Consider the following 25072-nt stretch of genomic DNA (forward strand, 5'->3'; position numbering starts at 1 on the left):
CATAGTTAATTTCAATACCACCAGTATCAAATCGTTACTCGGGTGATGAGATTGTTTTTTTTTTTGTTTCATTACAATGTTTATTTCCACAATTATCTGGGTTATTGTCGTGCTCGTTGTATTTTTGGTATTGTTATATCAATATACTGTAAAAAGTATCAGTGTTGGTCTGTATTTACTTGATATCGGAGTGACATCAAGATGTAGGTGGTAAGCGGTGTTTTGCAGCTGCCTTTATCAACACAAACACAGCCGTTTACATTCCCGAAGGTGAAGCTTTACTGTGGAACAGAGCTGTCAAGCAAACATGGTTCTCTACCACATGTCAACCGGCAGGTTTCGGTGAGAAAATTGTGGTAATAAATCGGCTCTTACCGTAGACATGAGCGGATCTTGCGTCCTCCTGCAGCTGCGGACTCTCTTACCTCCTCCCACCGGAGACACTGGCGGTCACCACACCCGTGGCCACACCCCTCCGACTTTCAGGTACCATATAATCTCACTAAAACACTAGTAACACAATAAGCAGATAAGGGATTTTCCACAATTATCCTAGTAAATGTGTTTAATAACATCTAAATCGCTCCCACTGCCCTCGCCTTTTTTTTCTTCTTCTAGTCCTTCACTCTCACTATCCTCATCCACAAATCTTTTATCCTCGCTCAAATTAATGGGGAAATTGTCGCTTTCTCGGTCCGAATCGCTCTTGCTGCTGGTGGCCATGATTATAAACAATGTGAGGATGTGAGGAGCTCCACAACCCGTGACGTCACGCGCAAATCGTCTGCTACTTCCGGTAAAGGCAAGGCTTTTTTTATTAGTGACCAAAAGTTTCGAACTTTATGGTCGACGTTCTCTACTAAATCCTTTCAGCAAAAATATGGCAATATCGCGAAATGATCAAGTATGACACATAGAATGGACCTGCTATCCCCGTTTAAATAAGAAAATCTCATTTCAAAAGGCCTTTAAAATTGCAATTTAGTAAACTAACCCGGCCGTATTGGCATGTGTTGCAATGTTAATATTTCATCATTGATAAATAAACTATCAGACTGCATGGTCGGTAGTAGTGGGTTTCATCCATCCATCCATTTTCTACCGCTTATTCCCTTTCGGGGTCGCGGGGGGCGCTGGCGCCTATCTCAGCTACAATCGGGCGGAAGGCAGGGTACACCCTGGACAAGTCGCCACCTCATCGCAGGGCCAACACAGATAGACAGACAACATTCACACTCACATTCACACACTAGGGCCAATTTGGTGTTGCCAATCAACCTATCCCCAGATGCATGTCTTTGGAAGTGGGAGGAAGCCGGAGTACCCGGAGGGAACCCAAGCATTCACGGGGAGAACATGCAAACTCCACACAGAAAGATCCCGAGCCTGGATTTGAACCCAGGACTGCAGGAACTTCGTATTGTGAGGCAGACGCACTAACCCCTCTCCCACCGTGAAGCCCTAGTGGGTTTCAGTAGGCCTTTAATTATCCATTATTAAGCATTTATTTTCAGTTCATTCCCAACATATGACACGTTTGTGAAATTGTATTCCAAAATAAAACTGACTCCTCGTAAACTTTGACTTATTGTAGCTATTGTGAAGATTCCAGCGCATTAGACTTCTTAAAGATTGTAAAATTTTTAAAAAAGTACCCCAAAAAATGGTGACCAAGCAGTCGTCAAAGATCATGACTTGTTAAGACGCATCACTCCGGAGGAAACACAATAACAATCGTTCGACCAAACAGTGTTGGGTGCAAAAAAACCCTATCCGAGTGGTGCATCGTCTTCCTTTTTACTCTCTGTAGCCTGCCAGCAGCGACGTCTGCCCGGTGACGCGGTTACGTCATCGTCGGTGTGCGGAAAGAGTGTCTCTCTCTCAAGAAAACCTCCCAACCGGGTGTTTTTTTTTTTCCTTCTCTCTTTTTTTTAATTTTTAATTAAATTAAATTGAATCAAACCGAGACAGTTTTTCTCCAATGGCGGCCTCGGTGGGTAAGACGGAGCTGCAAATGGACGAAGGTGGCCAGGCAGTTTTGTCTGAAAACAGCATCGATATCGACGAGGAAGAGCTGGAGAATATCACAAAGAAACACCGAGGAGACGATAAGTCGACGCTGCCGCTGCACTCACCTTGGACATTTTGGCTGGACAGGTAGTTAAAATTCATCGTCTTTTAACGCGTTTTTTTTGCTTCCCAATAAGAGCAAGGCTGACGGAGGCGAGAATTATTCAGGGCCTCCAGGAGCAAATAGCGGTTATGTTATTTGACTTTTCCGTGTCTTTTTTTTTAAACAATACACTAACAGTACTTCAATTTTTGGGCTATGTTGGTTTTTTTTTAGTCCTATGTGTGTTAAACTGAAGTCTTAAAACGAAAGAAAGCTTAAACTGTTTGGCTAGTATGACCTTTTCACCATGACATAATGAAAATGATACTTTCCCACTTTTACGGAGTCACGTGAACGTTACGTGTGATGCCAACTTGATTGAATGCTTTACCTTGGAGCAGGGGTCTCAAACTCAACCAAAGAACGAGATTCCTCTACAGAATCTCCTCTCTGGTCAACAAAAGCACCTTGAGGATTCTAGCGGGAACTCTCATTCAACCCTTCTTCGATTACACTTGCACCTCCTGGTACCCCAGCGCCTCCAAAACCCTCAAATCTAGACTCCAAACATCCCAGAATAAGCTAATCCGGTTACTTTTAGACCTCCACCCCAGATCACACCTCAATCCAACTCACTTCTCCAAAGTGGGCTGGCTCAGGGTGGAGGACAGAGTAAAAAAACTTGCACTGAGCCTGGTCTATAAAATCCGCTACACCTCCTTGATACCGAAGTACATGTCAAACTACTTCCTTAACGTAAATGACCGCCATAACCACAACACCAGGGGGAGCTCCACAAACCACGTTAAACCCAGATTCCGATCTAACAGAGGTCTTAAGTCATTCTCTTTCTATGCCACATCAATGTGGAATGCACTCCCAACAGGTATAAAAGTAAGAGCATCTCTATATTCCTTCAAAACCGCTCTAAAACAACACCTCCAGGCAACTTCAACACTTTACTAATACCCTCCTCCATTCACATCCCATCTCCCCGGATTATAAACAACTCAAATGTACTTCTAATGTATATACTTGTTCTTATGCTATCTGAACTCACTATGTTCTCTGCTGGCTGTACATATCCTACTAAATAAGACCTACACTGTTTCAATGTCCACATTTCTCTGTTGATGCAATTGTTGATGACTGAAGTACTGATATCTACCAAAGCTCCTCATCCCACCCCCCGGATTGTAAATAATGTAAATAATTCAATGTATATACTATGATGATTAACCTGTGTGATGGCTGTATTATGTTGATAGTATATATTTGTACCATGAATTGATTAACGTGGACCCCGACTTAAACAAGTTGAAAAACTTATTCGGGTGTTACCATTTAGTGGTCAATTGTACGGAATATGTACTGAACTGTGCAATCTACTAATAAAAGTATCAATCAATCAATCAAACACGGGATGCAGAGTCTGGGTGAGGCTGGGCCGCAAGACAAGATTGCATACTCCTCAGCATGTTTAGTTGTTCAATGACGTTTCAAATTGTATTCCTTGTGCACCACAACTTTTTCTGTGCAAATAAGACACGTCGGGGTGCCCCTGTCTCAACAAAGAAATATTGCATCCCCCACTTTTCTTGGAATTGTCTTTGCAGATCACCAACCTTTCTCTTCTTCACTGCAGGCTTTGAAAAAGACATGTTTGGGGTTGTGGAATATATTTGTATTCAGCCGACGCAGGGAGAATAATGTTATTTCCATAATGTGTGTCGTTCCGCTTTTCCTCCCGACAGCAACGCGGCGGTTGGCGGATAATAGCCTGGAAAGTACCGGGATAGCGAGCGCAAAAAAGTGGCGGCTGTGTTATCCGGCGTCATATAGAAATATATGTAGTGTTCATCGTATACGGCAATGCAAATTAAACGATAAAAAAAAACAAATAATGGTTTAAATTGGTCCAGGTTATCGAGGTCTGTTATTACTGACGGACAGGTGTCGCAGTGTGACTGCAGCCAAGCACGTAAGAAAACCCTCGTGTCCATGGCAACGTCTGTCGCTTTCACTCATTTGCCGCTTTTCCACTAACGCAGGGGGAGGCAACCCAGAACGTTGAAAGAGCCATTTTGGATCCAATTATACAATGCTTTCAAGCGCCATTCATACAAAACTCGTGGGCCGTACTAACATTAAACTTTCATATTGAGGTGTGGGCTGCAAAATTATGTCACGCGGGCCGCAATTGCCCCGCGGGCCGCGTGTCTGAGACCCCTGCCTAGGAGGGAATGTTGTTGACCAAAAAAGCTATTTTTAATCCCCCATTGTGTTTATGGAATAATCTTCAAATTTAAAAAAGTAAAAAATGTCCTGTACAGGAAGTTAAAGGCCCACTGAAATTAGATTTTTTTATTCAAACGTTTATAGCAGGTCCATTGTATGTGTCATACTTGATCATTTCGCGATATTGCCATATTTTTGCTGAAAGGATTTAGTAGACAACATCGACGATAAAGTTCGCAACTTTTGGTCGCTAATAAAAAAGCCTTGCCTTTACCGGAAGTAGCAGACGATGTGCGCGTGACGTCACGGGTTGTAGGGCTCCTCACATCCTCATATTATTTATAATCATAGCCTCCAGCAGGAAGAGCTATTCGGACCGAGAAAGCGATGATTTCCCCATTAATTTGAGCGAGGATGAAAGATTCGGGGATGAGGAAAGTTAGAGTGAAGCACAAAAAAAATAAAAAAGAAAAGGCGACGGCTGCAGGCGGGGGCAGGGGGAGCGATTCAGATGTTATTAGACACATTTACTAGGATAATTCTGGAAAATCCCTTATCTGCTTATTGTGTTATAATAGTGTTCTAGTGAGATTATAAAGTCATACCTGAAAGTCGGAGGGCTGCGGTGAATGCCAGTGTCTCTGAGAGAAGCCAATGGAGGAGCCAAGATCACAGCTGCCTTTTTGACAGCTGCAGGAGGAGGTGGTATAATCCACTGAAGTCTCCGGTAAGAGCCGACTTAATATCACAATGTTCCCATCCAAAAACTTGCTGGTTGACGTAGAGAAACATGTTCGCTTGACCACTCTGTGTTAAAGCTTCACAAAAACGAAACACCGGCTGGGTTTCAGTGCTAAAGGCAGCTGCAATCCACCGCTTTCTACCAACAGCATTATTCTTTATAGTCTCCATTATTAATTGAACAAATTGCAAAAGATTCAGCAACACTGATGTCCAAATTACTGTGTAATTATGCAATGAAAAGAGACGACTTTTAGCCGTGTGTGGTGCTGGGCTAATATGTCCCCTCCAACCCGAGACGTCACAAACACGCGCCATCATACCCGTCATCATTCCGCGACGTTTTCAACAAGAAACTCAGCGGGAAATTTAAAATTGTAATTTAGTAAACAAAACCGGCCGTATTGGCATGTGTTGCAATGTTAATATTTCATCATTGATATATAAACTATTTGACTGCGTGGTCGCTAGTAGTGGGTTTCAGTAGGCCTTTAATGTCGCTGACATAATGAAAATGATACTTTCCCACTTTTACGGAGTCACGTGAACGTTACTTGTGATGCCAACTTGATTGAATGCTTTGCCTTGGAGGGAATGTGGTTAACCAAAAGCTATTTTTAATCCCCCATTGTGTTTATGGAATCATTTTCAAATTTTAAAAAGTAAAAAATGTCCTGTACAGGAAGTTAAAATTGTCCTGCAGCAAGTCCATGTCATTACGGACTTTCCACTTGAATGCCTTTTCTTTCTGAAGTGACCTTGTTATGGGTTTACTCAATGTCTCAGATTATGTAATGTAGAATAGAATTGAAAGTACTTTATTGATTCCTGGGGGAAATTCAGCACCACATTTCGCTCACAATAGACAATAATAATAATATATAACATATATTAAATATATAGTAGATCATTAATATAAATCAGGGCTGGGTGATATTGCCTTTTTTTAATATTGCAATATTTTTAGGCCATATCGCGATATACGATATATATTACGATATTTTGCCTTGGCCTTGAATGAACACTTGACACATATAACCACAGCAGTATGATGATTCTGTGTGTCTACTTTAAAACATTTTTCTTCATACTGCATTCATATATGCTACTTTTAAACTTTCATGCATAGAGGGAAAGCACAACTAAGTCAATTGACCAAAAGTGTATTTATTAAAGTTATTAAGGAATGGCACAAACATTCAAGTCATTTCCAAAACAAAGTGCAAGATAGTCAGAGACATTTTAAGTGTCAAATAAAAATGACCTGCATAAATAAGAAATCAAATAGTATTCGTCCTTCACTATGTGGTATGTTACTAAGGTTATGAAATTCTCTTCATTCTCTAGCGAGTGACTTTTCAAATGATGCTACATATTAGCAGTAATGCTACTTTTTATAGCAACACTTGACAAATTACGGTTCGACATATTCCCACTTGAAGTCGAACCACCGCCAGACGAAGGACTCCCTGCTGTTTTTATTGGGAATTAAGTCTTCCTTCATTTGTTACCAGATCCGCACCTTCTTTCTCTCGTACGGCTACGTTAGCAGCTAACGTAGCCCAGTATGCTACCTCTCTGTCCTGCGAGGGCGGACACGTATGTGACGTATGACGTGACAGTATGTGACGTATGTAAGAATGTGCGTCTGCTTGTCTGGGAGAAGGAAAGACAGGAAATATTGAGAAGAGCCTGAAGTGTACGCCCGCAGCTAAAAGCAACTGCGTGAGAACGTATACTCAAATATTACGATATAGTCATTTTCTTTATCGCACAGAGACAAACCCGTGATATATCGATATATCGCCCAGCCCTAATATAAATATATTCTACATTTAAGTGCAGTCAAGAAGGAACATATGGATTATACAGTCTGATGGCTATCGGTATGAAGGAACTCCTGTGTCGTTCCGTGTTACATTTCGGGAGTCTGAGCATTCCACTGAACGTGCTCATTCGTTCCGCAAGGTAGTAGTCATAAAAACTATAAAACAAAACAAAAACAACGAGAAACGGCTACAGTTTGACAGTGTAACAAACAGGTGTCCAACTCAAGAAATATGTCCCTGGACACATGAGGACTTTGAATATGACCAATGTATGATCCTGTAACAACTTGGTATCAGATTGATACCCAAATTTGTGGTATCATCCAAAACTAATGTAAAACATCCAAACAACAGAAGAATAAGTGATTATTACATTTTAACAGAAGTTCAGATAGGACAAGTGAAAAGAGAAATTAAGCAGATATTAACAGTAAATGAACAAGTAGATTGATAATTAATTTTTTACCACTTGTCCTTTATAATTTTGACAAAATAGTAGAATATAAATGACACAATATGTTACTGCATATGTCAGCAGCTAAATTAGGAGCCTTTGTTTGCTTACTTACTACTAAAAGACAAGTTGTCTTGTATGTTCACTATTTTATTTAAGGACACATTTGCAGTAAGAAACATATGTTTAATGTACTGTAGGTTTTTTTTTGTTAAAATAAAGCCAAAATTGCATATTTTTGTGGTCCCCTTTTATTTAGAAAAGTACCAAAAAGTATCGAAATACACTTTGGTACGGGTACCAAAATATTGGTATCGGGACAACACTGGTGTGTACTGATGTTAAAGACAATGTACACTTCATTTGCACATGTAATATATCACTGTACTGATTAATAATTGCGTTATAATTCCACAAGAGCACGTCTTTGCACTTTAGGCACTTAGACACTCAAGAGGCTTCCTTGTCTCCTTGTTAGTGTGCTCAAATTTTAGAAATGATGTACACTTCACTGCACACGTAACATATCACCATGTTGCCAATCAAACGCGTTATAACTTAAATGGGAACATTATCACCAGACCTATGTAAGCGTCAATATATACCTTGATGGTGCAGAAAAAAGACCATCTATTTTTTTAACCGATTTCCGAACTCTAAATGGGTGAATTTTGGCGAATTAAACGCCTTTCTGTTTATCCGGCTGGAGGCGATGACGTCAGAATGTGACGTCGCCGAGGTAACACACCCGCCATTTTCATTTTCAACACATTACAAACACCGGGTCTCAGCTCTGTTATTTTCCGTTTTTTTGACTATTTTTTGGAACCTTGGAGACATCATGCCTCGACGGTGTGTTGTCGGAGGGTGTAAAAACACTAACAGGGAGGGATTCAAGTTGCACCACTGGCCCAAAGATGCGAAAGTGTCTGCCGCCCGACCCCCATTGAATGTACCGGAGTGTCTCCACATTTGACCGGCGATGCTAAGACAGACATGGCACAGAGATGTATGGATAACCTGCAGATGCATTTGCAAAGATAGTCAACGAAATCACAAAGGTGAGTTTTGTTGATGTTGACTGCCATCTAATCGATGCTAACATGCTACGCTAATCGATGCTAACCTGCTATTTACCGGCGGTGCTAAAGCAGACATGGCACAGAGATGTATGGATAACCTGTAGATGCATTTGCAACTATATTACGTTTCCTTCCACCAACTTTTAATGCGAAAAAAACACTTACCAATCGACAGATTTAAGTTGCTCCAGTGTCAAAAGATGCGAAAGTCCTGATCGTTTGGTCCGCACATTTTACCGGCGATGCTAACGCAGCTATTCGGCCATGCCATGGCTATGAATAGCGTCAATGGCTATTCGCTCAATAGCTTCAGTTTCTTCTTCAATATTTTCATACTCCAACCATCTGTTTCAATACATGCGTAATCTGTTGAATCGCTTAAGTCGCTGAAATCCGAGTTTGAATCCGAGCTAATGTCACTATATCTTTCTGTGGTATTCCCATTGTTTGTTTACATTGGCAGCACTGTGTGACGTCACAGGGAAATGGCCAGTGTCTTCGCAGAGAGTCTAAAATAAGGCACTTTAAAGCTTTATTTAGGGATATTCCGAGACCGGTAAAATTTTGAAAAATACTTCAAAAAATACAACAAGCCACTGGGAACTGATTTTTATTGTTTTTAACCCTTTTGAAATTGTGATAATGTTCCCCTTTAACAAGTGTAGGGATTAAAGATGGATAATCATCGCAGGGGTCTGTGTAAGTGGCTGGTTTTAAAGATAACGTACATGTCATTGTATACATAAAAATAAACATAATAACAGAGGTGTTTTGCCTATAAGTCGGTGTGGGCTGTGGCTAATTTTCTAGGCTTCTGATTGGACAAACTGTGCATGACAGCTGGTGAATGCGTTTGTGTACACAGAGACCGTTTTGAAACTACACGAGGTATGTGTTTTTCGAACTCTCTGTGTTTGTGTGGACATGGCCTAAACCTGAAGGTTATCTGATCATGTAACAAGATAGTTCAAGATTTGTTATGTTGTCAACAATCCCTAAATATTTGCTGGTCAACTTGATTTAGGATTTCAAAGCAAGTTATCTTATCAATTTACACGTAAAAAAAAAATATAGTAATCAAACACATTGGCAGTTGTGTTAAAGCCATGATGTGGTACGGTTATATTTCTACATATTCACTGTTACAAGCTTCCCTTTTACTGTGATGTGGTCCTCAATGAAAAGTACTGTATTTTCCTGACTATAAGGCGCACTTAAAATCTTTTTTCCCTCTCACAACTCAACAGTACGCCTTATAACCCAGTGCGCCTAATGTACGGAATAATTCTGGTTTTGCTTACCGACCTTGAAGCAATTTTATTTGGTACATGGTGTTATGATAAGTATGACCAGTAGATGGCAGTCAAACATAAGAGATACGTGTAGACTGCAATATAATGGCAATAGTTACCTTCTCAGTGGCCTTGGGGGTAGAGTGTCCGTCCTGAGATAGGTAGGTCGTGAGTTCAAACCCCGGCCGAGTCCTACCAAAGATGATAAAAATGGGACCCATTACCTCCCTGATTGGCACTTAGCATCAAAGTTTGGTATTTGGGGTTAAATCACCAAATGATTCCCGGTCACGTCCACCGCTGCTGCTCACTGCTCCCCTGTGGGGATAGATCAAATGCAGAGGATAATTTCACCGCACCTAACTTTATTTTTAACTTAAATAATGATCGTAAACAACACTAACATTGTATATGTTCCATTGATAATATAGACCATTATGCACGGCGTTCAAAAATCAATCAAAATGTTTTAGTACGACTTTGGTAAGCTGTGAAGCCGCACCGCTTGATGGATTGTCAGCGCATTAAACATACTAGTATTTTTATGGTGTGTGTATAAGGTAAGACGTATTATCTGGCGTTTTGTTTCACAATATTATGCAAAAGCAACTTTTCTTACCTTCTGGTACCTGCTGATCTGTATTTGGGATCTGCATGAATCCTGAAAAATTGCATGCCTTTGTAGTCCGTGTCGACACCGTAGTTGATAAGCTTCTTCTTTTTCTCTATCTTCTTGTCATGGGACTTTCATCCTCCACTGTTGCCATTTCTAATATAAAGTAGTGTAAAGTTCTTACTTATATCTGTCAGTAAACTCACCATGAAAGCTTTAAAACACCCCGGTGTAGTGAGTTTACATTATTCACCCAGGAAACTTTAGTTATTAGAGAGTTCCAGTTTGGACGTTTTTTCACGAGACACATAATATGACTCCTTTAATGCTGTAACGGATCACCCTGTGTTCATGGAGGCTTCAATAAGCAGCAGTTCATCCTCCGTATATTCAGCTTCAAAAAGATAAGGTTGTGAATCCGTATCAGCCAAAAAATAGTCGTCTGTTCCCAAATCTGCCATGATTAATCAACGCACGCATTTCTTTCCAGAAGTAGGAACACACATTTGTTGCCGGGACTGTTATGGACAAGTAAATAAATGTGCTGGGAAAAGAAGTTTCGGCAATGCTTAAAATGACCGTATGAATGTGTCTGTTACTATATATATATATTTATATATATATATGTATGTATGTATGTATGTATGTATGTATGTTATGTATGGTATGTATGTATGTATGTATGTATGTATGTATGTATCTATGTATATTGGGGCGGCATCGCTCGGTTGGTAGAGCGGCCGTGCCAGCAACTTGAGGGTTGCAGGTTCGATTCCCGCTTCCGCCATCCTAGTCACTGCCGTTGTGTCCTTGGGTAAGACACTTTACCCACCTGCTCTCAGTGCCACCCACGCTGGTTTAAATGTAACTCAGATATTGGGTGAGTTGATTTCAAACATTCATTCAAACTACAGTATCATCAACAACAGCGTTGATACAACAACAAGCGCAGGCTGTTCTGAAAACATCCCCCCCCCGAGGACTCCTCAGTGATGGACGCTTTTGACCTCTCTCCCTCCTCAACGACACCTGGAGTCGAACTTTTGGTTGCGTGCAGAACGGCCCCATGCCTATGTACACTACATCAACACATCCAAGACAATGGTCATACACCCCCCCCCCACGCCTCCCCCGTTACCACCACTGATTGATTCTCCTTCAGAATGATGGCAGTGCTTTATAGCAGCAGTACCAACCGAGGCCCAACTCTCCCCCTCTGTTGCGAGTTGATTATATGTAACATCTTTATGTGTGCATGCCAGGGAGTTTTTTTTCCCACTCCAGACAAAGCCCCCTTAGGATCCCAGTCTAGATTGTATTTTTTTACTCATCTTCTTCCCCACCGTTTTACCTTTTTCCTATCTTTTATGGGGCGCCTTGTTGCGACCCATCAGCGTTTCCGTTCTGTAACCCTGTACACTGTTTGTTGTTTGTCTTATCTTGAAAGGGTTTGTGCTGAAAACGAAGTTTTGTTGTACTCGTGCAATGACTATAAAGTCCTATCCTATCCTATCAAAAACATACCGTAGACATGTTCCATGTTTTAAGTGCCTTACGATGACTTTTTTTTTGTGATTTTACTCTGTATGTATAACATCGGCTTGAGTCGTGACCCAAAGAACAGAGTGCAGAGCCTAATTTTTTTCCATTTACTTTATTTAGGTCATTGCCAGGCACAACTGCTGCAGAATGTGAGTCCAATTTGAAGAAGATCTACACTGTGCAAACTGTTCAGGTGAGAATTGGTGGTTTAAAAAGCCATAAAATGTATTTCTACTAAAGTAGAGACAACCAGATTTAACCTGGAACCTTTCTTTTGTTTTGACATATAGAGTGTAACTCACTAATCTGTGCACAGTGTTGTAAGAATGAGTTGCCTTTTGTTTTTTTTCAGCTCTTCTGGAGTGTATACAATAACATCCCTCCAGCCACAGCACTCCCTGTGAGATGTAGCTACCACCTAATGCGCGGAGAACGCAGGCCACTCTGGTAAGTTGGTAGTACTTTTTGCTGTGGTCCAAACATAACATTGCATTGATAGAGATGCATTTCAATTGGTTAAAACATATTAAAACTTTTTTTTTTTTTAACTCAGATTACGCCTTTTATTGCGGAATTTGCTGAGTCGAGTGCGACTTTGAAGTTTCTTACAAAATGTCACATTTAGTGACATATTAAGTTTGGGGGTAAGCTATAATGATCAAATAATTTTTGAAAAATGTCAATCTTGTCTAGTAAGGCTGCAAGTTAATTCCCATTAATTTCCAGGGACAGTGTCCAACTTTGAATAATCAAAAAGTGGTCAAATATTTCCAAACTTCCCAAGCTTAATTACCCGTGGTAAAAATTCCGGAACGTTTCCGGAAATTTTCCACCCTTTTGCAACCCAAAGAATAAAATCGAATCCTTGATTCATAGCCCTAGTTTTTAGGCTTGTGCTAACCAACAAGAAAGACAACAAAGATGACTAATTTATTCAGAAATATTCGTTTGTCAGTTTTTGACAACAAAGCTTAAAAAGCGATGGGCGGATTTTAACGAAACTCTCAGGAATTGTCTGTAAAGGGGATAAAAAACAAGTGATTACATTTTGGTGTTGACTCAAATCCATTACCATACATTTACGTTACAAGACTCAACTTCTCAGTTTGTTCACGCTATCGGCCCCGCCTTCAGCCACAGAGACAAAGACAGTGGATGACTGATAAGAGGGCTCACTCTGTTTATTTCATTTAGTTGCTGACACCAATACAAAGAGTGAACCCTCTTACAAACTGTTGAGAAGCGACAGACAAACATAACAAACGCGCACTGACTTAGCAATTTAAGGCATCCTTCGATTCGCTGGGGTTTGTTTGTTTGTTAGCAACATAATTTAATAATTTAAGGGCATAATTTGATTAAACCTTCAGAAATGTCTGAAATGGGATAAGGAACAAGATATTTTTTTAAGGTTGATTTGTATTCTTGTCTGTTTTTTTAATAATTTTAAAAAATTTAACCTGTTAAGGTCCAAGCTGTTTGTTTACATGCTATTTTTATTTCTCTTTGCCATTTGGGCTTGTTGGACCCTAATTAGAATAATCATATTTTGGTATGATGTACTTAGTCCATAAGTACACAAACGTGTACTTTATGTGTAGTGACATGTTAAATATTATTTTTACACTTTTTTTCTCCACATTCCATTGTATATTATACTCTTCTGAAACCACTAGATGGCAGTATAAGTGTCCACATAAGCGGCCATAAGACCCCAATTCAGCAGTGAACACAATTTTGGAAATAAGAACTAAAAGGTGCTGTCCACACATGTAGCCACTAAGCCTTTAGAGGATAAGCAATCTTTACTATTATGTACATCGGACCTGGCGGGGGTCCGCACTTTCCGAGTCCTTTTCAGGTTTTCAATTGCATTGTTTTTTTATTCATGTCTTTTTGTTGGCTTTCTAACAGGGAAGAGGAAAGCAATGCAAAGGGAGGCGTGTGGAAGATGAAAGTACCAAAAGAAAGCACAGTAGGTGTTACACTCTCACAGTACAGTCTTCAAAAGTTGGGATGGCTTTATAGTGAATACAGAGTTGGTTGACCTGCTGCCAGTTCCATTACCTTATTTTTTTGGACCATAAGGCCCACGTAAAATCCTTTTCATTTTGTCTAAAATCGACATTGCGCCTTGTAACTCGGTACGCCTTGTTTAAGAAATAATTTTGGTTGTGCTTACCGACCTCAAATCTATTTTATCTGGTACATGGTAGAATGATACGTGTGACCAGTAGTCACACAAAATAGGTATGTGTTGACATCTTTTCAATAAATGACGGTAGCAAGTACAGGTATGCAAGTAAGACCAAAATTTTGATATTTCATTGAGAATATAGAACATTACACATGTGGCTCAAAAATCTGTCAACATGTTTAAGTTCGACTTTGGTAAGCTACAAAGCCGCACCGCTTGATGGAACAGGGAGCATCACGACTACCGTAGTCAAACGTACTGTGTTTCAAAAGAAGGGTTTTATTATGTTTTGTGTATAAGAATCCTAAAATGATTTGATTGATTGATTGAAACTTTTATTAGTACAGTACATATTGGACCAAAAAAAAAAAAAAACTAGTCTGGAGCCGCAATAAATTAAAAGCCTAATATAAGTGTTTAAATGAAGGCAACACATGATGTGTCTATATTAGCTATAATAGCCTACTATCAAAGTGACTGTGTCGCAGGCTGGAGCAAATCTTCTTTGACAGAAATGTTGAAATGTAATATTTATTAAACACATCTTTACAACATTAGAAAACATCCGATCCTGAAAGGGACAAGCGGTAGGAAATGGATGAATGGATGGACAGTAAATCAGAGGCTACTCAGAAGGTGAGATAACTCTTGGAAATGACTGTCTTTTAATGGCAAAAGGTATAGATGTGTGTGTTCAAGTTCAATCAATCAATCAATGTTTATTTATATAGCCCCAAATCACAAATGTCTCAAAGGACTGCACAAATCATTACGACTACAACATCCTCGGAAGAACCCACAAAAGGGCAAGGAAAACTCACACCCAGTGGGCAGAGAGAATTCCCATCCAGTGGGACGCCAGTGACAATGCTGACTATGAGAAACCTTGGAGAGGACCTCAGATGTGGGCAACCCCCCCCCCCCCCCTCTAGGGGACCGAAAGTAATGGATGTCGAGCGGGTCTAACATGATACTGTGAAAGTTCAATCCATAGTGGCTCCAACACAGCCGCGAGAGTTCAGTTCAAGCGGATCCAAGACAGCAGCGAGAGTCCCGTCCACAGGAAACCATCTCAAGTGGATCAGCAGCGTAGAGATGTCCCCAACCAGATACAGGCGAGCGGTCCATCCTGGGTCCCGACGAGCGGTCCATCCTGGGTCTCGACTCTGGACAGCCAGTACTTCATCCATGGTCATCGGACCGGACACCCTCCACAAGGGAGGGGGGGACATAGGAGAAAGAAAAGAAGCGGCAGATCAACTGGTCTAAAAAGGAGGTCTATTTAAAGGCTAGAGTATACAGATGAGTTTTAAGGTGAGACTTAAATGCTTCTACTGAGGTAGCATCTCGAACTGTTACCGGGAGGGCATTCCAGAGTACTGGAGCCCGAACGGAAAACGCTCTATAGCCCGCAGACTTTTTTTGGGCTTTGGGAATCACTAATAAGCCGGAGTCCTTTGAACGCAGATTTCTTGCCGGGACATATGGTACAATACAATCGGCAAGATAGGCTGGAGCTAGACCGTGTAGTATTTTATACGTAAGTAGTAAAACCTTAAAGTCACATCTTAAGTGCACAGGAAGCCAGTGCAGGTGAGCCAGTACAGGCGTAATGTGATCAAACTTTCTTGTTCTTGTCAAAAGTCTAGCAGCCGCATTTTGTACCAACTGTAATCTTTTAATGCTAGACATTGGGAGACCCGAAAATAATACGTTACAGTAATCGAGACGAGACGTAACAAACGCATGGATAATGATCTCGGCGTCTTTAGTGGACAAAATGGAGCGAATTTTAGGGATATTACGGAGATGAAAGAAGGCCGTTTTAGTAACGCTTTTAATGTGTGACTCAAAGGAGAGAGTTGGGTCGAAGATAATACCCAGATTTTTTACAGAGTCACCTTGTTTTATTATTTGGTTGTCAAATGTTAGAGTTGTATTATTAAATAGAGGTCGGTGTCTAGCAGGACCGATAATCAGCATTTCCGTTTTTTTGGCATTAAGTTGCAAAAAGTTAGCGGACATCCATTGTTTAATTTCATTAAGACACGCTTCCAACTGACTACAGTCCGGCGTGTAGGTCAGCTTTAGGGGCATGTAGAGTTGGGTGTCATCAGCATAACAGTGAAAGCTAATACCGTATTTGCGTATAATGTCACCCAGCGGCAGCATGTAGATGCTGAAGAGTACAGGGCCAAGGACCGAACCCTGGGGAACTCCACACGTTACCTTAACATAGTCCGAGGTCACATTGTTATGGGAAACAGCAGGCTGTCTTCTTCTAGAAGATTTATTACAATGTCTGGTAATGTTTGCTGTGGTCTGGTACAACATGGCACACTAACAACTATCTGAAATGTAGCCAATATTACATACAGATAATGTGTCATGAAACATGCAAAACTAAATTATATACAAAGAAAATAAAAGTAAAGGACTTTAAATGAATTCAAATATACTTACAAATGAGGCATAATAATGCAATATGTACATATAGCTAGCCTAAATAGCATGTTCGCATCGATTAGCTTGACCGAATATGCTTGATAAGCACTCACCTTTGTGCACGCACAGCATAAAATGTTTGGTGGAAAAAATGAGACAAAGGAGTGACATTAAGACATTTTGTCTTTTTGTGGCAGTGTCGGAGAAAGTTGTACATGTAAACAAACTACGGCGAGTTCAAGGATCGCTGAATTGAGTAGGACAAAACATTTTTTTTGCCAAATACTCTCATCAGTGAAGCATGTTTAATACAAACAGTGGGATTTCTTACAATTAGGAAGGTTTGTGTCATGTTTGTTCTCCTACAGAAAATATATTAAAACAAAATATATATTATTTTGTGATCTTTTTCCATTTTCACACATCTCTGAAAGAGGTCCAGGGAGCCACTAAAGGTGCGGGCAGAACAAAAAGTAGTTCCCACCAACCACGTTTTATTCAGACAAGATGTCAATGATTTAGTTACTTCACACTGTGCTCCTGTTCATTTTATAAACCATCTCAAATAAGTAAAGTGTCTAAAGTATCGATATTTTGTTTTGAGAATCAATATTAGAGCATAAAGTGCTGATGTCGTCCACTTTATAATCCGGTGTGCCCAATGGTCCAAAAAATACAATGTTGTATTTAGGTCACAATTAACAGTTGTTTTAGTTAGGACATGTCAACCTGTCTTTAAATGTATTATACATGGAGCCCTAGGACTGGGCGATATATCAAACATACTCGATATATCGCGGCTTTGTCTCTGTGCGATATAGAAAATGACTATATCGTGATATTCGAGTATACGTTCTCATGCAGTTGCTTTTAGCTGCGGGCATTACACTTACATGCATTTCTCAGTCTTTGTTGTCTCAACTTCTCACAGAGATATAAAACATTCTTACATACGTCACATACTATCGCGCATACAACGTCATACGCTCTCGCCGAGCAGAGAGGTAGCTGTGATGCTAATGGTGCACTGCAAGTGGTAATACGAGAGAAAGAAAGTGCAAATCTGGTAACAAATGAAGGAAGAATTAATTCCCAAGAAAAACAGCTGGGTCGGTAGTCTGGCAGTGGTTTGGCTTCAAGCGGGAAGATGTTTTACGAGTATGCGGCAAAATCGTTGGTAGAAAAAGTAGCATTACTGCTAATTTGTAGCACCAATTGAAAAGTCACCCGCTAGAGCCGGGGTGTCAAACTCAAATACAGAGTGGGCCAAAATTTAAAACTGAACAAAGCCGCGGGCCAATGTTGAACAAATTAACCTTTTAATAGGGACCCAAACAAGTTTTGCAATGAATATTGGACAAGCAAGGCTTAAATAGGGCAGGGGTTAGTGCATCTTCCTCACAATACGAAGGTCCTGAGTAATCCTGGGTTCAATTCCGGGCTCGGGATCTTTCTGTGCGGAGCTTGCATGCTCTCCCCGTGACTGCGTGGGTTCCCTCCGGGTACTCCGGCTTCCTCCCATGGAACAGGCAGAGCTTATATAACGTAATAGTGCAAAATCAACTTTCAAAAAACATCAGTGGTATATTAAATAAAACGTAATTTAAAAAATGAATGCCTCCTTTCTATTTGCAGCCTTCTGAGGTAAATATCAACATTAACTTTTTCCGCAGGCTAATAAGTTCGAAAATAAAATAAAAATTAGGTAGGCGGGGTTTGGTGGTAGCGGGGGGTGTATATTGTAGCATTCCGGAAGAGTTAGTGATGCAAGGTGTCCTGGGTATTTGCTCTTTTGTGTTTATGTTGTGTTACGGTGTGGGTGTTCTCCCGAAATGTGTTTTGTCATTCTTGTTTGGTGTGGGTTCACACTGTGGCGCATATTTGTAACAATGTTAAAGTTGTTTATACGGCCACCCTCAGTGTGACCTGTATGGCTGTTGACCAAGTATGTGTGTGTGAAAGCCGCATATATTATGTGACTTGGCCGGCACGCTGTTTATATGGAGGAAAAGAGGACGTGACGGCATGTTGTAGAGGACAGTGCCTTTAAGCCATGCTCCCAATATCGTTGTCCGGGTGGAAATCGGGAGAATGGTTGCCCAGGGAGATATTCGGGAAGGGCACTAAACTTCGGGAGTCTCCCGGGAAAATCGGGAGGGTTGGCAAGTATGAGTATTAGCGGTGAATGTGGTGTTACCGGCGGGCCAGCTCTAATGTTAATTTGATATTGCCTCATGCGCTAGAGGATGAAAAGTGCTTGAAACTCTGCATGTCAACATCTCGACCGGTGCCACACCCACAAAATGCCCAAGCCACCTTTTCGACATCAACACCCTATGAAAACAATAGTCAAGAACAGAAGGAGATATTGTACGGAGGAACCTACCACATAGCGAAGGACGAACACTATTTGATTTCCTATTATGCAGCTCATTTTTATTTGACAGTTATTGAAATATCTTGTGTGACATCATGCACAAAAGTGCACTTTACTTGTTTTAAACTTCTGTAGTGGCGTTCTGTACAAAAAGTGCACTTTATAATTTCGTGTTGTTTTGATATGTCATCTTAGTGACATCATGCACAAAAGTGCACTCATAGCTTGTTTTAAAATGTCTCTGACAATCTTGCACTTTCTGTTTTGGAAATGACGTGCCACTGCTTAATAACTGTTTAATAAATACACTTTTGGTCAGTTGACTTAGTTGTGATTTCCTTCTCTGCATGAAAGTTTAAAATGAGCATATATTAATGCAGTCTGAACAAGAATGTTTTAATGTAGACACATAGAATTATCATACTGCTGTGATTATATGCATCAAGTGTTCATTCAAGACTAAGGCAAAAATATAGCGATATATATATATCGTGTATTGTGACATGGCTTAAAAATATCAAGATATTAATAAAAGGCCATATCGCCCAGCCCGAGGGAGCACTTAAAAAAGAGGCACAATAGACCATTTGTGGTTATTTGTTCCAAAAGTAGAACCTGCATGACAGTAAAAATAAATGCTTGCCTCTTCTTTCAGTCTGCAGTTTGGAAAGAATTGTTACTTGCTACCATCGGGGAGCAGTTTGCAGGTTACTGTGCCTCAGGTACCGTGCTCTACTTTTTTAAAGTTCTACCGCCAGTGTCACATTTAGACTATGGTGACTTACTTTATGCCCCCCCCCCTGTGCAGATGATGAAGTTGTCGGTGTCAGCGTAAGCGTACGAGATCGGGAGGACGTTGTGCAAGTTTGGAACAAAGATGCATCTCTTGCCAGTGAAGCAACTATCTTGGAGAAAATCCACAACCTTCTCCCGCACATATCTTTTAAAGCAGTTTTTTATAAATGTGAGTATACCTTTTGTTTTACCTTCTATGTCTTACAACTACAACTTGGAAAAACTACAGCGCACCCTGAAATCACACCGTATAGTCTTTGTTCTGTCTACGTATTTTGGACTGATTGTGATGCATTTGATTCATTCTGATGTTTCGTACGCCGCTGACTCATTTTCTATACCGCTTTAACTTTTAATATGGCAAACCCTATCTTGACATAAAAAAGGACTTAAAAAAAAAATTAGCTGAAAAAGTTACCAAAGTAAATATTTGGCACAGTAAGGGAACAAAATGCAAAATAAAAAATCAATGATCAATGATTTTGAAAAAATCAGGTCCAAATTACCTCAATTTACGAGTAATTTGAGGTAGGAGGTAACTCAGTTTATGGGTGAATCCAGGTACCAGGTACCTCAGTTTACGGGCAATTTGAGGTACCAGGCACCTCAGTTTACAGGTAGTTTGAGGTACCAAATACCTCAGTTTGCGGGCAATTTGAGGTACCAGGTAGGTCAGTTTACGGGCAATTTGAGGTACCAGGTACCTCAGTTTACGGGCAATTTGAGGTACCAGGTACGTCAGTTTACGGACAATTTGACGTACTAGGTACCTCAGTTTACGGGCAATTTGAGGTACCAGGCACCTCAGTTTACAGGTAGTTTGAGGTATCAAATACCTCAGTTTACGGGCAATTTGAGGTACCAGGTACCTCAGTTTACGGGCAATTTGAGGTACTAGGCACCTCAGTTTACAGGTAATTTGAGGTACCAAATACCTCAGTTTACAGGTAGTTTGAGGTACCAAATACCTCAGTTTACGGGCAATTTGAGGTACTAGGCACCTCAGTTTACAGGTAATTTGAGGTACCAAATACCTCAGTTTACAGGTAATTTGAGGTACCAAATACCTCAGTTTACAGGTAGTTTGAGGTATCAAATACCTCAGTTTACAGGCAATTTGAGGTACCAGGTACCTCAGTTTACGGGCAATTTGAGGTACTAGGCACCTCAGTTTACAGGTAATTTGAGGTACCAAATACCTCAGTTTACAGGTAGTTTGAGGTACCAAATACCTCAGTTTACGGGCAATTTGAGGTACCAGGCACCTGAGTTTACAGGCAATTTGAGGTACCAGGTACCTCAGTTCACGGGCAATTTGAGGTACTAGACACCTCAGTTTAAGGGCAATTTGAGGTACCAAATACCTCAGTTTAAGGGCAATTTGAGGTACCAAATACCTCAGTTTACGGGCAATTTGAGGTACCAGGTACCTCCAGTTTACGGGCAATTTGAGGTACCAGGTACCTCCAGTTTACGGGCAATTTGAGGTACCAGGTACCTCCAGTTTACGGGCAATTTGAGGTACCAGGTACCTCCAGTTTACGGGCAATTTGAGGTACCAGGCATCTCAGTTTACGAGCAATTTGAGGTACCAAGTATGCATTTTCTTTATTTTCATGACCATTTACATTGTAGATTGTCACTGAAGGCATCAAAACTATTAATGAACACATGTCGAGTTATGTACTGATAAAATAGTCAGGAAGGGTCATGAATACAAAGGATTATGGGTATTAGTTGTGTTGCGCGTATGTTGTGTTACTATGAGGATGTTCTCCCGAAATGTGTTTGTCAATCTTGTATTGTGTGGCTTCATAGCGTGGCGCATATTAGTAAGTGTTAAAGTTGTTTATATCACAACCATCAGTGTACTCTGTATCACCCAGTATGCCTTTCAATCTCATACGTGTGATTGCGGAAGCTGGACACATGTTGATGGACCAACAATCGGTTTGTACATGTTGTTGAAAGTGTTGAAGGCTTTGTTGCCTTCTACTTCACACACGATCTGCTTGTCAATCAAGCATCATGTTGTGTGTGGCTTCCGCGGCAACACGCACACGACTGCAAGGCATACTGGGTGACACAGAGTACACTAATGGTTGTGATATAAACAATTTTAACACTCTTAGTAATACGCGCCACGCTTTGAAGCCACACCAATTAAGAACGACTAACACATTTTGGGAGAACATCCTCACAGCAACACAACAAATACCCATAATCCTTTGTATTCATGACACATCCTGACTATTTCAATCTCATACGTGTGATTGCGGAAGCTGCACACATGTTGCTGGACCAACATTCGGTTTGTACATGTTGTTGAAGGTGTCTAAGGCAATGGCTTCACAGCACGCCCATATTCTTGTAATCAGGATGAAGCCTATTGATTAGTCGCGAGAACGTTAGGGGTTCCAGTTGACTACGTTACTCTGTGAAAGAGTATTAAATAGCTCTGTGAGAGGTAAAGGTGGCCAACCTCTGATGTAATTCAGCAGGCAGTTGGCGGGCGGGTACGATCCCGATAAAAGGTTGGTTCGGGCGGACGGCGGGTGGAAGACGATTTTGGTGATGCGGATGCGGATGATATAACTGCCTATCCGCGCATCTCTAATATATATATACATAAAAACATAATTTACAACTCCAGAATAAAATGTCTTAGAAAACACTTTATTTACCTTTTAACCTTTTTTTTCCTTTTTCAGCTCACATGGAACATCACGCCTTTGAAGGAGGACGTTCAAGACATTAAACGATGCACTTTTCCAAAAACTTTTTTTTTCCATATATATATATTTTTAAAAATCAGAACTCTGCCTTGCCTTAAAGGCACGACGATCAAGGATGTTATTTCGCATTCACCAAGGAAGTGTCACCGGTATATATTTTTTTATAACTTTAGAATTACAGATGCCTTGTTTCATTTCGACCCTTCAGTGAATGTACGTCCAAATGAAACGTTCAGCCTCGCAACGTTAACGGTCAGTCTACTTTTAGATCCAACCTACGGCTGAGTCGAGGTTCCTGCATGGACCGTGGCTTTCACAGTTGTTTCGTCTTTTGAAGGTAACTGCTGTATTATTAACCCCCCCCCCCCCCCCCCTCTCTCTCTGTTTACCAGTTCGATTCTGTCAACTCATCCTTTTGAAGTAAAAGTACAGTTTGTAGAATTTCTGCCGTTGTCACTGGCTGTAGGACAGATGAACGGGGTTAATGAGTATTAGTCCATTTGCACTGTCTGGAAATTACAAGCCATAAACAGAAGTAAAATGAGAATAAAACGTAGGGAAAGATACCTCCGGGAATGTCCGACAATAACAATTTCTGGCATTGCTTTGTACTTGTCTGTACTTGTTTCTGACGACCAATAAATTCTGGTTTGACTTTGGGCTGCATATATGTATGTAGGACCATAGAACTCTTACATAATTATGTCATCTTGTCTCTGCTTCTTGAAAGGAATACTGCAGGGGTGTCAAACTCAATGCCGGTCAAACAGATTTAAAGGCCTACTGAAAGCCACTACTAGCGACCACACAGTCTGATAGTTTATATATCAATGATGAAATATTAACATTGCAACACATGCCAATACGGCCGGTTTAGTTTACTAAATTGCAATTTTACATTTCCCGCGGGGTTTCCTGTAGAAAACTTTGCGGATTGTGACATTTTGGTTTGAGGGGACATATTAGCCCAGCACCAATTAAGACTAAAAGTCGTCTCTCTTCATCGCGCAATTACACAGTGTTTTGGACATCTGTGTTGCTAATTCTTTTGCAGTTTGTTCAATTAATAATGGAGACGTCAAAGAAGAATGCTGTTGGTGGAAAGCGGTGGATTGCAGCTGCCTTTAGCAACGAAACACAGCCGGTGTTTCTTTGTTTGTTGTGAAGCTTTAACACAGAGCGGTCAAGCGAACATGTTTCTCTACGTCAGCCAGCAAGTTTTTGGATGGGAAAATTGTGATATTAAGTCGACTCTTACCGGAGACTTGAGTGGATTACGCGACCTTACCCTGCAGCTCAAAAAGGCAGCTGTGCTCTTGGCTCCTCGGCTTCTTTCAGAGACACTGGCGTTCACCGCAGCCATCTGACTTTCAGGTATAAAATACTATTAACACAATAAGCCGATAAGGGATTTTCCAGATTTATCCTAGTAAATGTGTCTAATTACATCTGAAATTCTCCCACTGTCGTTGCCTGGAGCCGTTGCCTTTTCTTTTTTTTTTTTGTGCTTCACTCTAACTTTCCTCATCCACGAATCTTTCATCCTCGCTCATATTAATGGGGAAATCGTCGCTTTCTCGGTACGATTTGCTCTTACTGCTGGTGGCTCACATTATAAACAATGTTAGGATGTGAGGATCCCTCACACCGGTGACATCAGACGCACATCGTCTGCTACTTCCGGTACAGGCAAGGCTTTTTTATTAGCAACCAAAAGTTGGAAACTTTATCGTCGATGTTTTCTACTAAATCCTTTCAGCAAAAATATGGCAATATCGCGAAATGATCAAATATGACACACAGAATGGACCTGCTATCCCCGTTTAAATAAGAAAATCTCATTTCAGTAGGCCTTTAAGAACACTTTTTACCCGAGAGCAATAGTGTCGCTGAACAAAAGACAAGAATGACTGTGCATGTGAGCTGTGTGCTTGGTATTTTTATGTATTTTTTATCTATGTTCTTATGTTTTTATGTTTTACAATGAATTTGCACCAAATTAGTTTTGCTTACAATTTTGTTTTACAATGTACAATGACAATAAAGATATATTCTTTAGGTCAGGGGTCGCATGGAGCAAAATCCAAACTATTAAAATCACGGCATTAAAACTACAAAAATAAAGACTACTTCAGATTTTTTTATTTGTCTTGCTTTGGCCAAAAAAATAGAACAAACACATTCTGAAAATATTATAATAAAAATATAGAAAAAAAATACTGGCGGCGCTTAAGTTTAAATCCATGAAGGAAAGAAGAAAGTGAATGAATGTTTATAACTGAATGCATTTTATATGTGTATAAAAAATGGTTTTCTTTTGTATTAGTTTTTATAATGAATTAACGTTAAGACAACCTTTTACCAAATTATAGAATGTGCGATATAACTATTTGTTTTCAAAACGGTTACAGGAAAATGGGGCCCCATTTTTATGACTTGATGGGGTCCCCTGGACCCCATTTTGAAAATTCCTAGCACCAACACTGATGGAGTATGGGTGAGTGCAAAGCAGCTGCAGGCGTCTGTGGCCTGCGGGCCGGTTCTAATACTAATCAAATATCCATACTTGCCAACTTTGAGACCTCCGAATTCGGGGGGCGTGGTTGCGGGAGTGGGGTT

At 40.5% G+C, this 25072-nt stretch overlaps 1 protein-coding gene across 1 annotated transcript; it reads left to right on the forward strand.

The window, feature by feature from the left end:
* The first annotated feature begins 1834 nt into the window (after positions 1 to 1834).
* LOC133535185 (eukaryotic translation initiation factor 4E type 3-like) lies at positions 1835 to 23108 on the forward strand. The gene is made up of 7 exons (XM_061874764.1): positions 1835 to 2157; positions 12025 to 12097; positions 12257 to 12351; positions 13819 to 13879; positions 19579 to 19645; positions 19732 to 19887; positions 22430 to 23108. The coding sequence occupies exons 1-7, from the start codon at positions 1982 to 1984 to the stop codon at positions 22474 to 22476; spliced, it is 675 nt and encodes a 224-aa protein (XP_061730748.1). The 5' UTR covers positions 1835 to 1981; the 3' UTR covers positions 22477 to 23108.
* The last annotated feature ends 1964 nt before the right edge of the window (positions 23109 to 25072 follow it).

The sequence above is a fragment of the Nerophis ophidion genome, linkage group LG16 (assembly GCF_033978795.1).
Source record: "Nerophis ophidion isolate RoL-2023_Sa linkage group LG16, RoL_Noph_v1.0, whole genome shotgun sequence".
NCBI classification, from domain to species: Eukaryota; Metazoa; Chordata; class Actinopteri; order Syngnathiformes; family Syngnathidae; genus Nerophis; species Nerophis ophidion.